The 14,764-nt window shown below is 39.7% G+C and overlaps 1 protein-coding gene and 1 long non-coding RNA gene across 4 annotated transcripts in view; one reads left to right on the plus strand and one right to left on the minus strand.

Annotated features, from left to right (window-relative positions):
- Positions 1–14,764, minus strand: part of LOC147320820 (uncharacterized) — a 35,872-nt gene that overhangs the window by 19,969 nt on the left and 1,139 nt on the right. The window contains exon 2 of the long non-coding RNA XR_015131293.1: positions 11,750–11,893. This is a non-coding gene — a long non-coding RNA (uncharacterized LOC147320820). The remainder of the gene's footprint in view (positions 1–11,749; positions 11,894–14,764) is intronic.
- On the plus strand, positions 345–12,462 carry LOC147320821 (LIM domain kinase 1-like). 3 transcript variants are annotated; one of them, XM_086309015.1, is made up of 17 exons: positions 345–737; positions 1,751–1,825; positions 1,903–1,974; positions 3,860–3,998; positions 4,594–4,703; positions 5,886–6,059; positions 6,139–6,244; positions 6,349–6,629; positions 6,702–6,891; positions 6,998–7,084; positions 7,161–7,292; positions 7,380–7,439; positions 7,546–7,611; positions 7,941–8,127; positions 8,476–8,531; positions 8,625–8,782; positions 10,468–12,462. In XM_086309015.1, coding segments are annotated over exons 1-17 (2,355 nt in total). In that variant the 5' UTR covers positions 345–735; the 3' UTR covers positions 10,928–12,462. The 3 variants fall into 3 exon arrangements, with proteins under 3 accessions (XP_086165141.1, XP_086165142.1, XP_086165143.1); XM_086309016.1 differs by lacking the exon at positions 1,751–1,825 and having other exon boundaries at positions 346–737; XM_086309017.1 differs by lacking the exons at positions 1,751–1,825; positions 1,903–1,974 and having other exon boundaries at positions 346–737.

Below are 14,764 nucleotides of genomic sequence, written 5' to 3' on the forward strand. Positions count from 1 at the left end.
AGGTATCCTAAAAGTACAGTTCAAAATGTGACTAGAATTAGGGAACATCTATTGGTGTCTTAGGACAGGTGTAAGCATTGGCCATCCAAGTCTATTGCACTGCTAATATTCTGTGACACGAGGCTCAGTCACTTGTGAGTCTCCGTCATCATAGAAAGTCAACACAGCTTTTTCAGTTCAAACACACCAATTTATTTTCCAGCGCCCTGCCGTCGAGCCAGGCTCAGTGGACGTTCTTCTTTATAGTGTTCTTCTCTAGTTTCTCCCAAACAGTCCACACAGTACCTTTGCCAATTACTGCACAGCGTCTCCCAGCAGTGATTAGCTCATGCACAACAGGTGTGTCACTCAGCTCGCTTGGCACTGCTCCCTGAACCAGCTCCACCTCTCCCCTCTACAGCTGAGCTACACATTCACATTCAGCCAATTTGGAATCACAACCTAACCAAACATGCGTGACTTTGAACTGTAGAAGGAAACCGGAATACCTGGAAAGAATCCATGCTGACGTAGGGAGAGCGTGTAAACTTCATCGAAGAGGGTCCCTGATGACGAGCATGTTGAAACCAGATACCCTCTTCCTATGTTAACAGTGTTAACTACTGCAGTACCGTGCTACCCTAGGATGGCATAATCATACTTAACTTATTTCCTTACCAGTGACGAGAAGCAACCCTAAAGTCTTAACAGCACTTTCTATAGCGTTGTTAGATAACATCATTCTACTCCCAGCTCATGTAAGTATTTGCCTTTTACATGAAATATCACAAAAGAAGCAACATTTAACACAAACTAGCTTCTTTGGTCTAAAAAAAGAGGACAAGAACAACTGGATATAGTTTTGTAGTGCTGTGCGTCATGCTGCTTGGAAGTTTTACAACACTGAAGCCTGGTAAAAATATTTGTTATGAGCAATACTCGCACAAGGTTTTGCTGATTAATTTGTTCATTATGCAGCTTACAGAGATGCAATGACTAACTCGGGCATGAGAAAAACAACCGAGGATGCAAATTAAAGAGAAACGGTAACTGAAAGTGGCATAAATCTATGACAGTATCAGTTTTGTGACAGAAGGGTCTCCTCCATATATCTACACCTGTTTCTGCTTTTCTGTCTGCAGGGCAGATTTGCCTGGACAATTTAACAAAAAATAAAAAAAATATGCATATGCAGACATATAGCACAGCTAGTCTGAAGTTGCTGAATTGACAGGACTGTTTGCAGGAAACCTACAGCAAAACAAATTTAAAGCTCATTAGGTCATAATTTTGGTTTGAGAGGTCGATACTGAACGCTATCAATGGATTTGTTTGTCTGTTCTGAGCTGTTCCCCACAGTTATGCTTTAATTAATTTCTCCCTCTTTGTTCGTTGTGTGTGATGAATGGAGTTCTTTACTGCAGGATCTGGACAGTGCAGTAATTGGGGCATTCATAAAGAGATTATGCCTGCACTGATGGGAACAGGGCTTATTTCAAAACACACACACAAAACACGTCTCAGACCACTTATCACATAAGCACTCATTTAGGTTGTGAGTTTAACTCTCCTAAACTTGCTAGACTCTGCAGAAGAGTGTAACTATATCTTGCAGAGGTCTACATGCTGGACATAACAGGAGAGGGGAGGGTGAGGGAGGGCGTCTCTTATCGGATTGGTCTCTTTCTCAGCAGCCAGCAGGGGGAAACTGGCCAGCTGGTGTCAGTGGGTCAGACTCTTTTCTCACACAGCTTCTCTTCACATTCGAAAGGGAACTCATATTCACACAGGAAGCCTTTGAACACATGGAGAGAGAAAGGCAACGCCTGTCATCAGTCACAGCAGAGTAGGTGTATATGATCCGCTCACAATCACATGCTGCTAACAAGCTCCTTTCTGAACTGGGTGGACTGTGTTTGACAGCTGTCTGTCGGTTAACTGGCAAGGCAGAATGTCACGACGGGACCAGAGGTTTCGGCGAGGCACGAAAGGACGGTAAGAACTGAAATCTTTAGATATGCGCAAGAGTGAGCGAAAGGGGAGGAAGCATATGAAAGAGTGAGTCAAAGGAAGCGAAAAAATAAATAGGGAAACTTCTAAACGTCTGCATGTATACTTCCTCAAACAGAAGTCTGCCAACAAAATAACACTTGAGGTTTATTTTTTTTGGAGGTTGTTTTTGCTCTAATGTTCACAATAACAAAAAAGCATGTTGGAGCACATTTCGCAAGTTACAAAAAAAATTATAATTTGTTTACTTTGTAAACATCCCTGTTCCTCAGGCCAAAACCTAAGAGTTAGCATTTAAAGTCTTTTATTTAGCATAAAGAAATATGTGAAACATCCAGCGTGACACAAGCAGTTTAAAAAAATCCTTTTAAGAGCTTTTTTTTTTTTTTTAAAGGAAGTCCGACATACCAACGTACAGAACACGGAGGAAACGGTGGTAGGAGAAAACGTCATGAGATTGTTAACATCTGACCGAGGTTCAGTTCTGACGTCATAACTTCTTTAGAGACACGAGAACAAAGGGGATTTTTATTGACAGGAAAACACTCAGGTGACCAAAGAGAAATGTGGAGAGATGGATGAGGGGGCGGGCAGTAGAAACAGCTGAACTGATTCCAGGTTTTCTTGCAACCAGATGCTTTAGCGGAATCGCAGATGTGGAGCTGGAAGGTTCCACATCCGCGGCCTGCAGCACAGTAACAAAGACAGGAGGTCGAAAATAAACCTGCAGCGGTCTGATGGCTTTATTGCTTAATTATTTCCTTAGCAATGAAGGAGAAGCGAATCTTGGTCTCTAGCAGCACGTCCTACAGTGCTGTCAGAAAAAAAAGAGATCCCACATGTGAGGGTGTGCGCACTGAAGAAGCAATGTGTTGCTCTATCAGCAACAACAAAACGAGCTGTTTGGTGTTGTTAACAAAAACACAAAGGGAAAGAGCTGCCTATAGTTTTCTGTGACGAAATACTAAAACCACAACAAAAACGGCAGAATGAATCGTGGCTTTAAGTTGTTTTGCAAGACTTAAGATCACTTTAACATATTATGAAGAAAACCTTTAAAAGAAACTATTGTAGGAATTATGCTTTATTCTCAATATGACACAACCTTTTGCTATTCTTACAAAAATGGATTCAAAGCATTTACCGCATGAGGTTTGGGGAGAGGAAACATGGGCCAGTACTCAACCCAGGAAGTCACCTCCCACTCCGGCTGCAGTGTTGGAGAGATAAGGAAGCAGGGCCTTTATCGTACACACTATAGTATTATTCTGCTTTAGCAGGGTAACGATGGGTCTCACTGTAATCTGCAAACTTTAAAGGCCTGAAACTGAACATTGTGCTCTGCATTTAAGGAATGCATGCTATTTTAATTTTTAACAGCTGTGTTGTGCAATCTTGAGTGGGTGTGTCTCTATGGGGAACATTGTTTTTGTGAAAACATGTGACTAGTCTCTTTGCATGAATAGTCCTTTTTTGTAAAAACCAATATTAATGTCACCCCGGGCTGATTGTCATGGTGATGTCAGCATAGAAGTAAAGATAAGTGTATTTCCTTTGGGTGTATGCCTCTTTGTGACCAGATCATATTGTTAACCAACATAAGAGAAGAAATGAGTAGAGTATGAGTGGAATCGTATACTGCGTTCATAAAAAGGAGCTAAACAGAAAGCAATAATCTGTTGTCTCACAGACCTTGAAATGTGATACTCTTTGTGAGGATTTCAAGTCCCACATCTTCCATCCATGGTTAGGCTCATGTTACTTTGTCTGCGTATCTGAATCTTTTCTTTTTTTTGTTTTTTGCTCAGGTTTTGTTCCACTTTCTCACTCTGTTACGCCATATTCTCCCGTTTCCCTCTTGTCTCTGCAGGTGTTGTGAATGTGGCTGTATTCTGTCTCACTGGTACTATGAAAGAGAGGGGCAGCTGTATTGTAAAAAGCACTACTGGTGCCGTTATGGAGGACACTGCCACGGTTGCAAGGAGACCATTGCAACAGGACTCATAATGGTAATATTGAAATCACTCAAAATTTTAACCAAAAAAAAAAGATTCTGATGAAACTATCCCTCTGAACACAAATAATTCACAAGTTCCTCACTAAACTTTTTTTTTTTAATAATCTTGGCTACAAAACTTTAGCATACATGGATTTCTAAGCTTATAAGATGAAAGCCTGATTAGCTGCCCTCTCTGTTGTCTGACTCACTTAGTCCAAAGCAGTCTGAACTGTCAGCAACAAATCAATTGGACTAGTTTAAAAATATCCCACTTATTGATCATTCAAAGCTTACTGCTGTTCAGACTAACAAGTTAAAAAGAGTTTTATATAATATTCAGAAACGGAATATGGAATACCAAATCTCAGCATGCTCCACCAATTATTCATAAATTCAAAGCCTTCCCGACTTTTGGTTTCCTCCTGATATGAAAGCATTTATTTTCTCTTTTGACTCTAAGCTAGAGGATATCCTCTGAAAACATCCTTTATGCAAGAATGAACAGAAACAGCTCGAGTGTTTCACAGTTCAGAGTGGCCCAAATAAATGCGTTCTGGTAAAACTGTATTATGTTTTTCATACACTACTGCCCTGCATATAAACAGGTTGCTGGAGAGCAAAAGTATCATCCTGAATGCTTCACTTGCATGAGCTGTGATATGGTCATTGGAGATGGAGACACCTACACGCTTATCGAACGCTCTAAGCTCTACTGGTAAGTAAGACTCTGAAAGGAAAAATGTAAAGAAGTCTTGTGTGTTAGCAAATGTGTAAGCTGGAGATGAATGAGTGAAATGGAAACAACCTCTTTCTGACAGATTTACAGTTATGTTAAAGGTTAGGGACTCTGGGTGGTCCTATGGAAATACTAAGTAGATCCCATGATTCAATAGCTTGTAAAACCACTTTTAGCAGCAGTTGAAGTAAATGTTCTCTGTATGACTTCATTGGTCTCATGTTATTTTGGAAAATTTCTTTCCAAAATTGCTTTAGTTAATTGAGGTTAGCAGGGATTTGTTTATGCACAGTTCTCTTAAGGTCCCACCAGAACATTTCTATCAGAGTAAGATCTGGACTTTTACTGGACACATTGAGTCGTTTCTTTTCAGCCAATCGGTTGTAGATTTTCCACAGTGCTTGAGATCATTGTCCTGTCCCAGTTTCGGCCAAGCCTAAGTTTATAGTCGACTCAATGACTGTCAGGTGACCAGGTCCTGTGGCTGCTAAATAAGCCCAAATCATCGCCCCTCCACCACCGTGCTTGACAGCTGTTTTGAGACGTTTGTGTTGATATTCTGTTTTTGTTTTTGTTTTTTACAAACATTGTATGTGCATTATGGCCAAAGGATGCTAAATCAGAAGTCTTTTAGGTCTGTCCAAATGCCACTTTGCCAGCCTAAGCTATCCTACCATGTTCTTCTCTCAACACTTCCAAACAAGCCATACTTGTTCGTTTTTTTTTTTTTTTTTTTGTTTTGTTTTTTGTTTTGTTTTTTATAAACTGTACTGTTATGAACTTTAACCTTTTAACATGCTGAGCCCTGTGGATTCTGAGATGTGGCTCTTAAATTTCTACATTTTCACTGAGCATTGCACAGTCGACCTTGCAACAGAGGTTCTCTGCACTCTTGGGAAGACTGTAGCATTGTGAATGCTCCAGATATGCAAACTGTCCAAACTTCTGCTTTTATGGAGGTGCTTACATTTGCTGAAGATTGATTAATCAAGTGCATTTGATTAGCAGGACCTGATGTTTCATTTTAGTTCTTTTTGAAGCAATAAGGGTGTACTTAGTTTTTCACAGGAAACTGAGTACACTGTGTAAACCTTTTTTTTTTTTTCTTCCCCCCCTTCCTTCAAGTCACTATAGTATTCATCTTTTGATTTGCCTCTGCAGTGGTCACTGCTATTGTCAGGGTGCTGTATCGGACGTGGAGCCAACTTCTCCAGTTACCAAGAGACCACACATGGTGGCGCTGGTCTCTTTCCCTCCACATGCAGTCGGACAACGAGGCCTGAGTGTAGTCATTGATTTCGGCAAAGACAAAAGTCCTCTTGTGACTGTGACAGAGTGAGTCTCTGAATTTAGCCATTAACAATTCTGACCCTCACGTCTCGCCCACCTATTCAATCACTGTCATTCTGTTCAGGCTGGACTCATCAGTCCTAAGCCCTGACCTGCTATCCTCTGTCCACACTGGTGATCAAGTATTGGAGGTTAACGGCATCCCAGTGCGCAATATTTCTCCAGAGGAGGTAGGCCTCAAACTACCCACTGCTTCAGTTATAACATCACAAGTTTAAGAGAGAAGAGACAAAAATGTCAACGTGACCATAATGTTAAATGTCCTTTCCACTAGATAAACCGTGTAATCCAGAACACAAGCAGACCACTGCAGCTGACCATTGAGCACAACCCACAGGCACCTCATGACCTCTTTCACTCGGACAGTCCCTCGGATAACATCTCTTGTCCTGAGCCCCCTGTCCGCAACAAACTATCTTCAACCCAGAAACTCCCAAGTCTGGAGGAAGAGCCAAGTCCCAGAGAAGAACCAGATGAGCAAAATGAACAAATTAGGATGAGACTCTCACCATCTCAGCACCAAGGGACCCCAGGAATCCGATCCAGAAACATTTCGTAAGTGATGTCAGCTGACAGCTTGCCTTAACTCAATACTCTCCCCTTTCTAAGTCTTTGTTTCTTTCTCAGGCGCAGCTGCAGTATAGATAAGTGCCACGTGTCTCCTGGAATGCTGTCGCTTTTATCTCAAAAAAAAGAAATGGTTCGCTCAGAGTCTCTTCGAGTAGATCCAGGAGACCGGGCGCACCGCATCTTTAGACCTTCAGACCTCATCCACGGAGAAGTGCTGGGCAAGGGCTGCTTTGGACAGGCTGTCAAGGTGCCTTGCTGTTTCCATCATTTTGTTGCCTGACTGCAACTCGCTTTTAGTTGTAATGCTGATTTTAATCAGCAGCACTGTTATGAACTTATCTCTCTCTCTAAAGGTAACGCATCAGGAGACTGGGGAGGTCATGGTGATGAAAGAGTTGATACGCTTCGACGAAGAGACGCAGAAGACTTTTTTAAAGGAGGTAAGTGGTCGTGGGCGCAGAAAAGGCCTGAAGAGAGCATGACATGTTTAACCAGCATCCCTCTCAATTTGTACAGGTAAAGGTGATGCGCTGTTTGGACCATCCCAATGTTCTCAAGTTCATTGGGCTGTTTTATAAGGACAAGCGAATACATTTTGTCTCTGAATACATCCAGGGAGGAACTCTTCGAGAGACTATCATAAAAATGGTAGGTTAAACTAAGTTTTTATGTTTCTTCATGAGAACCATCAGCATACACAAACACAACATGGTGGTCATAATCTTTCTGTTGCAGGACAAGGATTTTCCCTGGAAAATTAGAGTTGGGTATGCTAAAGACATTGCAGCTGGGATGGTAAGTCTTTCAAGCCAATACTCTAAGAATAAAAAAACTTTTATTGCAAAATTAAGCTGTTTTGGTAAAAAACTTGTCAAATATATATATCATCTCTCCTTCACAGGCTTATCTACACTCCATGAATGTTATCCACCGAGATCTAAACTCATACAACTGCCTGGTCAGAGAGGTGAACAGATGTTTTATAGCACACATGTCAAAAATTACAGTATCTTCCATTATATAGCTCCACTTCAAAAACTGCTTTGTTACTTGAATGTGTTACTTTATTTAAATCTGAAATTATATCAACAAAACAAGCAAAACTTTGGTCCAGATACATTTCTAATCCAATTCCAAGACTTGTTCTTATTATTCTGCCAATGGTGAAAGGAGATCAACAGTTCTTGAATGTTAATGAATTTTACTTGTTAAAATTCATTATACATACCACTTTCAAATAAATAAAGACTTCACAGCTGATTGTTATAACTTCTTTACCCCTCTTTGGTTGTGTAGAACCAGTCTGTGGTGGTGGCAGATTTTGGACTAGCCAGGTTGGTAATGGAGGAGAGAAACCAGAGCAGAACATCTTCGCTTGAACGTCCGACAAAAGGGACGCTGTCAGAGCTCCGCAAGCATGACCGCAGGAAGCGGTATACTGTGGTAGGAAACCCCTACTGGATGGCGCCTGAGATGATCCACGGTGAGTACACAAGCTAGGACACTACTACTTATGTTGAGGGGTGATCAGATTCTGAATCAAGCTCCTAAACCTTCACGCCTTTCGTAACGTAGTTTGCAATAAACCTTTGGTATTGGTGGGTGCAGATTTAAAAAAATACATGCGTGTATTATTTCTTATGACAAAATGAAAATGGGATTCACAGGACATTTTCTAAATTCATTCAGGATTTATAAAAGCTGCTATCTTCAATATTAAACAGTGAAGATATTTAAATAATGGCCTGAGGATAAGTAGCTCCACATAATGAATGCAGAACCACTGAATATCCAGGACAGGCTAAGAATTTCTTCTTCATTTTCCTCCCAGGGAAAACCTATGATGAACGGGTAGACATCTTTTCCTTTGGCATCATGTTATGCGAGGTAAGAAAATCTGGACTGCTAAAAAGATTTCTGAAAATGCCACGTTTCTAAAACTTTTAACAGTTTTAAGGCTGAGTATGTCTCTGTCTTAAGATAATAGGGAGGGTGAGTGCAGATCCTGACTACCTTCCAAGAAGAAATGACTTTGGGCTGAATGTGGCAGGTTTCCTGCAGCAGTACCACCCTCCACAGTGCCCCTCTGCTTTCATGCCACTGGCTGTTCTCTGCTGTGACATGGACGCTGATAAACGGTAAGATTGCACCACAAGTAAATTAGATGGAGCTCAAGTATGTCTGTTGTTGACAATTATAAACTAATAGGCAAAGTCTTACCGTTTTTGTTTTTTCACCAGTACATACAGAAACAATAAATACTTTTCCAGCGTTCTTTTTGCTACCCAAACAGTGAATACTTCACTGAGTAATTCAGTAAATAATCTAGCTGCTGAATAGCCTACCAGTGGCGAAAAGTTTACATCAACTCATCATTGGCGTGAATGTCATAATGATTTTGGGGCTTTTATTAAATTCTTTGAACTTTTTCCAGGGTGAAATGATCGTACAGCACACATCTTTAATGTCTCTAAAAAAAACAAGAATCTATTCACACAAGGTCAAAAGTATACATACAAGTTGAAATGTATACATACTCGTATTTTAATAAGTGTTAAGAAGGTTCTACAGTGTTGATGCATGCTGAGTCATCCAGGTAAGTAAATCCTAAAAGGTCGATTCTGTTCATCTGAAACGTTTCGTGACAAGGTTCTACAGTGTCTTTTAACTTGACAAAGCCCAGCTCTAATAACGTCTCATGAGCAAACATGATCAACTACAACTGTTAGTTTCTCTTTAACAGCATAAAAACGATTGGTTTGGCAGCACTCATTGGTTTGATCAATACTCTAAACATTGGAAAAGATCAAAGCTCTAAGAAGGAAAATTGTAGATTCACAGAAGTTGGGAAGATCTCTTGAAGCCAACAACTGCAGATTCCACAATCCTCATCCTCAAACAGCTGTACATCAGTACAAGTTATTCACATGTGTCACCAGTTTGCCAAAGAACACCCAAACTGTCACCCTCAGATGACAGGCATTTGATAACGCTGTTCAAGAACAACCCAGGAACTACCAAGGCTCAAGCATGAATTGGAAACAGCTGGAAAACCACCATCACTGTGGAGCGTGAAGCCAGTTTTACACCACCGTGGACTTAGATGATGCCCACCAAGAAAGAAGCCCTTGCTCCAAAATAGACACCTTCAAGCTCAACTGAAATTTTCCCACATAGACTCGCCATGCCTTCTGGAGAAAAGTTTTATGGTCAGACGAGACAAAGATTGAGTTATCTGGCCACAATGCCAAGAGGTATGTTTGGAGGAGTAAAGGTGAGGCTTTCAAACCTGGGAACCCTGTACCAGCTGTCAAACATCGCAGTGGTAGCATCATTCTCTGGGGCTGTTTTGCTGCCAATAGTACTGGTACATTGCAAATAGTGGCCTTTCCAAAGCCTCAACCCAATTGAAAATGTTTGGACTATGCTTAAAGACCAGGTCAATGCCAGGAAACCAACCAATCGAAATCAACTCTACCAATTCTGCCAAGATGAGTGGTCAAATATTCAGCCAGAATTATGCCAGAAGCTTGTTGATGAGTAACAAAATAGGGTTCCTTGAGGTTCAACTTGTTAAGGGATATTTAACTAAACATTAGTTTTGGGGTATGGATATATTTGAGCCTGTATTTATACTTTTGACCCTGTTTGGGCTAAAAAATTTTAATGTCATTAAAGATGTATGCTGTACCATCATTATACCCTGGACACAAAAGTAAATGATTAAAAGCCCATAATTACCATGGCATTTATGCACATGACCTCTGACAATATGTGGCAGAGCATCTTAAAACTTCTCATTAATGCAACTTTTGCCTTTCAGTCCGTCCTTTTTGAAGCTGGAGGAGTGGCTGGAGAACCTGCTGATGCACCTGGATATTGGTCTGCCTCTGCTCTCTGAGTTAGAGCAGCTCTGCAAAGCTTTTTGGCAGAATAATAACCACCAATGCTCTGAAAACACAAATAACCACACTGAGCCGAATCAATTTACTGAAAACAAAGACCAAAATGGCAGACTTGACAGCCACACAAACCACGAGCAGAACGCTCAGGCTGACCTTACTGTGAGGACTGGGTCAGAGGGTAGAAACCAGTCGTGCCGCAGGTCGATAAGCACAGACTCATGCAATCATGGCTCTGAAACCTATGAACACAGTAACCCTGCAGAACAACTAGGAGCCCGGCGTGAGCAGTCAAGACCAGTACCAGAGCAGTTAAACGGGTCCAGGAGGATATACAAAGCATTGTGGGACACATCTACAGAGGATGGCTCATTTCTTTGATTGATGACCAAGATGGGACACATCTACAAAGCCCAGTGTTAAAGGAATAAGACTGTTTGTGGAGACATTTGTGTCTTTTCAGTCAAGTAAATTAGTCATGAAACTGCATTTGTGAGAGGAATATGTAAATGTAGAATCATGCAAGATATTCAACATGCGAAGCAGTAAATATTTGTATGTTGCCCACATTGGTCTCATACTCCACTGTGAACCAGTATTTATGTGATTGCAGCTAGAGCCCTGCTGACACTGAGAATAGCAAATATCAAAATTGAAATTAACTGTTTCCAACTAAATTTTATTTAAATTCCATAAAAATTGTCAGTGGACAGATTAAGTAAAGACAATCCTTTTTTTATAATTTACCTCGACTGTTTTTTGGGGGGATTTTTGTTTTGTTGTTGTTTTTGTTTTGTGTACTGCAGCTGGTCTTTACTTATTGGCCAACAACATAAGCTAAATCTGGTTGTTTACCATTTAGGCTCTAGTTTCACTTTTACCAAGAAGCTGTGGAACACATGTCACTTTATGTCGCCTTATGTATTTGCTGCGGAAAAGTGTCAAACCGAATCTAACCCAACTGAGGACATTAAAACTTCTACTGCTACTAAACTATAATTAAGAAAATAAAGAGATGCAAGTCAAAAATTTTAACTACGATGTAGCAAAGATTTATTTACCAAACATTACACAAAATTAAATATAAACTATTTAATATTTTAAAATGCTGACCTTATTAAAGACAAATTAGCCAGAATTATCAGCACGGTTCTTCTTAAAGGATTGCACGCATTTTTGTTATGATGGACTGTTTACACTCACCTTTTAGGTACACCCTTTTGCCTTAGTTCTTCATGGCATAGAGTCTGGAAACATTTCTCAGATCCACTCAACACACAGTTGCTGCAGATTTGTCGGCTGCATATCCATGATGTGGATCTCTCGTTCCACCGCATCTCAAAGGTGCTGTAATAGATTGGGATCTGGTGACTGTGGAGGCCACTTGAGTGCAAAGAAGTCATTGACATGTTCAAGAAACCAGTTTGAGATTATTTGAACTTTGGGACAAATGATCTCATTCTGCTGGAAGTTGTGCACTGCGGTCATAATTCAATATGAGTCTCCCCCATTTTTATTTTATTTATTTTTTAAGATATATTTCACAGTCACCTCAAGGAACTTTATATTGTAGGTTAAAACATCACAACATAAAAACCCTAAAGGGATAGAAATGGTCAGCAGCTGTACTAAGGTAGGCTGAGGTATTTAAATGATGCTCAGTTGGGGCCCGAAGTATCCCCTGCAACATGAATACATGCATCCTTGTATCACCATTGATACAAGGATGCATGTATTCATGCTTTCATGTTGTTTGGGTCAAAGTATGACCCCACCATACAAATGTTGCAGCAGAAATCGGGCACTGTTTTGTTTTGTTTTGTTTTTTTGTTCAAATGCAGTGATCGTATGCAAACTGTAGTCTGTTTCCTGTTCTTAGCTGTGGCCTTCCAATTAAAGGTTCAACATGGTGTGCATTCAGAGATGCTTTTCTACATACCATGGTTTTAACAAGTGGCTATTTGAGTTACCATTGCCTTTCTATCTGCTTAAGCCAGTCTGCCCATTCTCTGACCTCTAGCATCAACAAGGCCTTTTCTCTCACAGATCTGCTGCTCACTGGATATTTTCTTTTCTTCCCTGACAATTCTTTGTAAACCCCAGACATAGGAAAATCCCATTTAAATGATCAGTTTCTGAAATACTCAGCTCATCCCATCTGTCAGTACCAACCATGCCATGTTCAAAATCACATTTGTTCCCTCTCTAATCTTAAATTGATTTGAAATTTAGCAGGACAACCTCCAAATTCTTCATATTAAATCTCTTAACAAATTTGAATAAATTATAATATAATCCCATGACCTAGCTAATATAAACTCACCCCCTGTAGGCTTGAGTGGGGGCCCTCTCTTGACAAAAACATTACTGTAGCCAACAAGGTGTCAGTCTGTAAATCAACCAGCAATATTTGAAAAATAAAGCAGCTCAATGATGTTCAGAGTTGACATTAAGAAATTTAGTCCAGAAATATATCGTGAAGACTTTTTAATCATTTGGAAGAAAAAGCTGAACAAACACTTTAAGATTAGCCTCACGTGTTAGCATAAATTTAAATCCAATCGTTTTCCGGCTTGTTTATTGATTGATTTATTGTCTAAATGTGACTACTTTACTATATAACGACATGAATGTGTACACACTTACCAAAATATTTAACATACTTTTCTTATACAAAAAAAGCCGTTAGGCTAGCTTAGTTAAACTGGCTAATCTTGACTAAATGTACCTAAATACAATAATATTAAAACATAAAAATGGCAGCAACTTTCAGACTCAAGCTTTCATGGTTGCCAAAAAAATTAAAAATGATTGCATAAATATAACTCAATAAGCACAGATAGCTAAGTAAGCTGAAGCGCTAACCTTGTTTACGTCTACAGTACTATACAGGTCTTTTTGGCTTCACAAAGATTAAACGAAGAGAATTTTATGGACTTTTAGTATTAAAACTGGGCTAGCCCACATGTGGTTGTGGACTTACTCCAGGGAGCATACTTACAAAACAACTACGGGTAGTAGAAAATCCACAACACTTACTGCTTTGATAGACTCCACTCTTCTTCATTGTAACACACTTTGAGCCACTCGATAGAAATGCTGGAAATTTTACTCACTACTTTTGTCAGATCTTTAATTATGGTATTATAATCTACTGCTAAGATAATGTTTCCTTCTTCTTTTTTTTCTTTTTTAAGGTTTCTCCTATAAATAGGAAGTTATTTGTATCTTATGCCACCTCAAGCTTGGATTGCCAGTCTTAAATACTCCAAACATATTTTTTGTGTAAAATTAACTCACTGTGGTCAGAGGTTTATAACAACTCATCATGTGCATAAATGTCATGGTAATTTTGAGCTTTTAGTGGTTTCTTTGAGCTTTCTATTTGCTATGTGGAAGGATTGTACATCATAGATTTTTAATGACTTAAATAAACAATGGGTCACAAATCAGAATTTAAACAGTATTTTCTATAATCCACACAGGTTTAGTTATACATAGAGCCTCAGATTGACCAATACTCCAAACAATGAGGAAGTCCATGGATCTCAGTGAAGATCTATGACGCTGTACTGTAGATTTACAGAAGTTGGGAAGAATTAAGAGTACCTTCTAATTCTTCAACTTTACCTCAAATCAACAGCTGGATGAATGAATCTTTAAAATATTGAGAAGTTCCACCTGGACAATGATCCCAAACACACATCAAAACTGGTTTTGGAAAGTAGGCTTACATCCAGCTTCTGGGAGGGCCTTTCCAAAGTACCAACCTCAATCCTATTGAAAATTTGTGAACGAAGTTTAAAATCTGTGTCTGTGACAGGAAACCAACTAATTTAAATGAACTTTACCAAAACTGATCAAATTTCCAGCCAGAATTGTGCTTGAAGCTTGTTTATAGCTACTAAAAGCATCTGGTTGAGGTGCAGCTTGCTAAGGGATATTTAACCAAATATTACATTTGACTTCTGTATGTATGCTTTTGACCCTCTGTGGATTAGAGAAAATGCAAAACACACTCAAACTTTTGCACGAAATTTGTGTTTTTTAAATATATTAAAGATTCACAATCATTCCATTAACATTATTATAATAATGATGATGATGATGATCGCTGAGCTGTATTAAGCTGTTCTGTAACCACAGAAAAGCGGTAACACTGAGTAGACATGGAGCAGGGTGCACCCGGAGCTGAGTAGTATAATTCAGGGACGCACA

This window comes from Aulonocara sp. 'chitande type north' Nkhata Bay, linkage group LG10, assembly GCF_057382095.1.
Source record: "Aulonocara sp. 'chitande type north' Nkhata Bay isolate Kocher_YH1m ecotype deep benthic linkage group LG10, A_spYH_male_GT1.1, whole genome shotgun sequence".
Classification (NCBI taxonomy): Eukaryota; Metazoa; Chordata; class Actinopteri; order Cichliformes; family Cichlidae; genus Aulonocara; species Aulonocara sp. 'chitande type north' Nkhata Bay.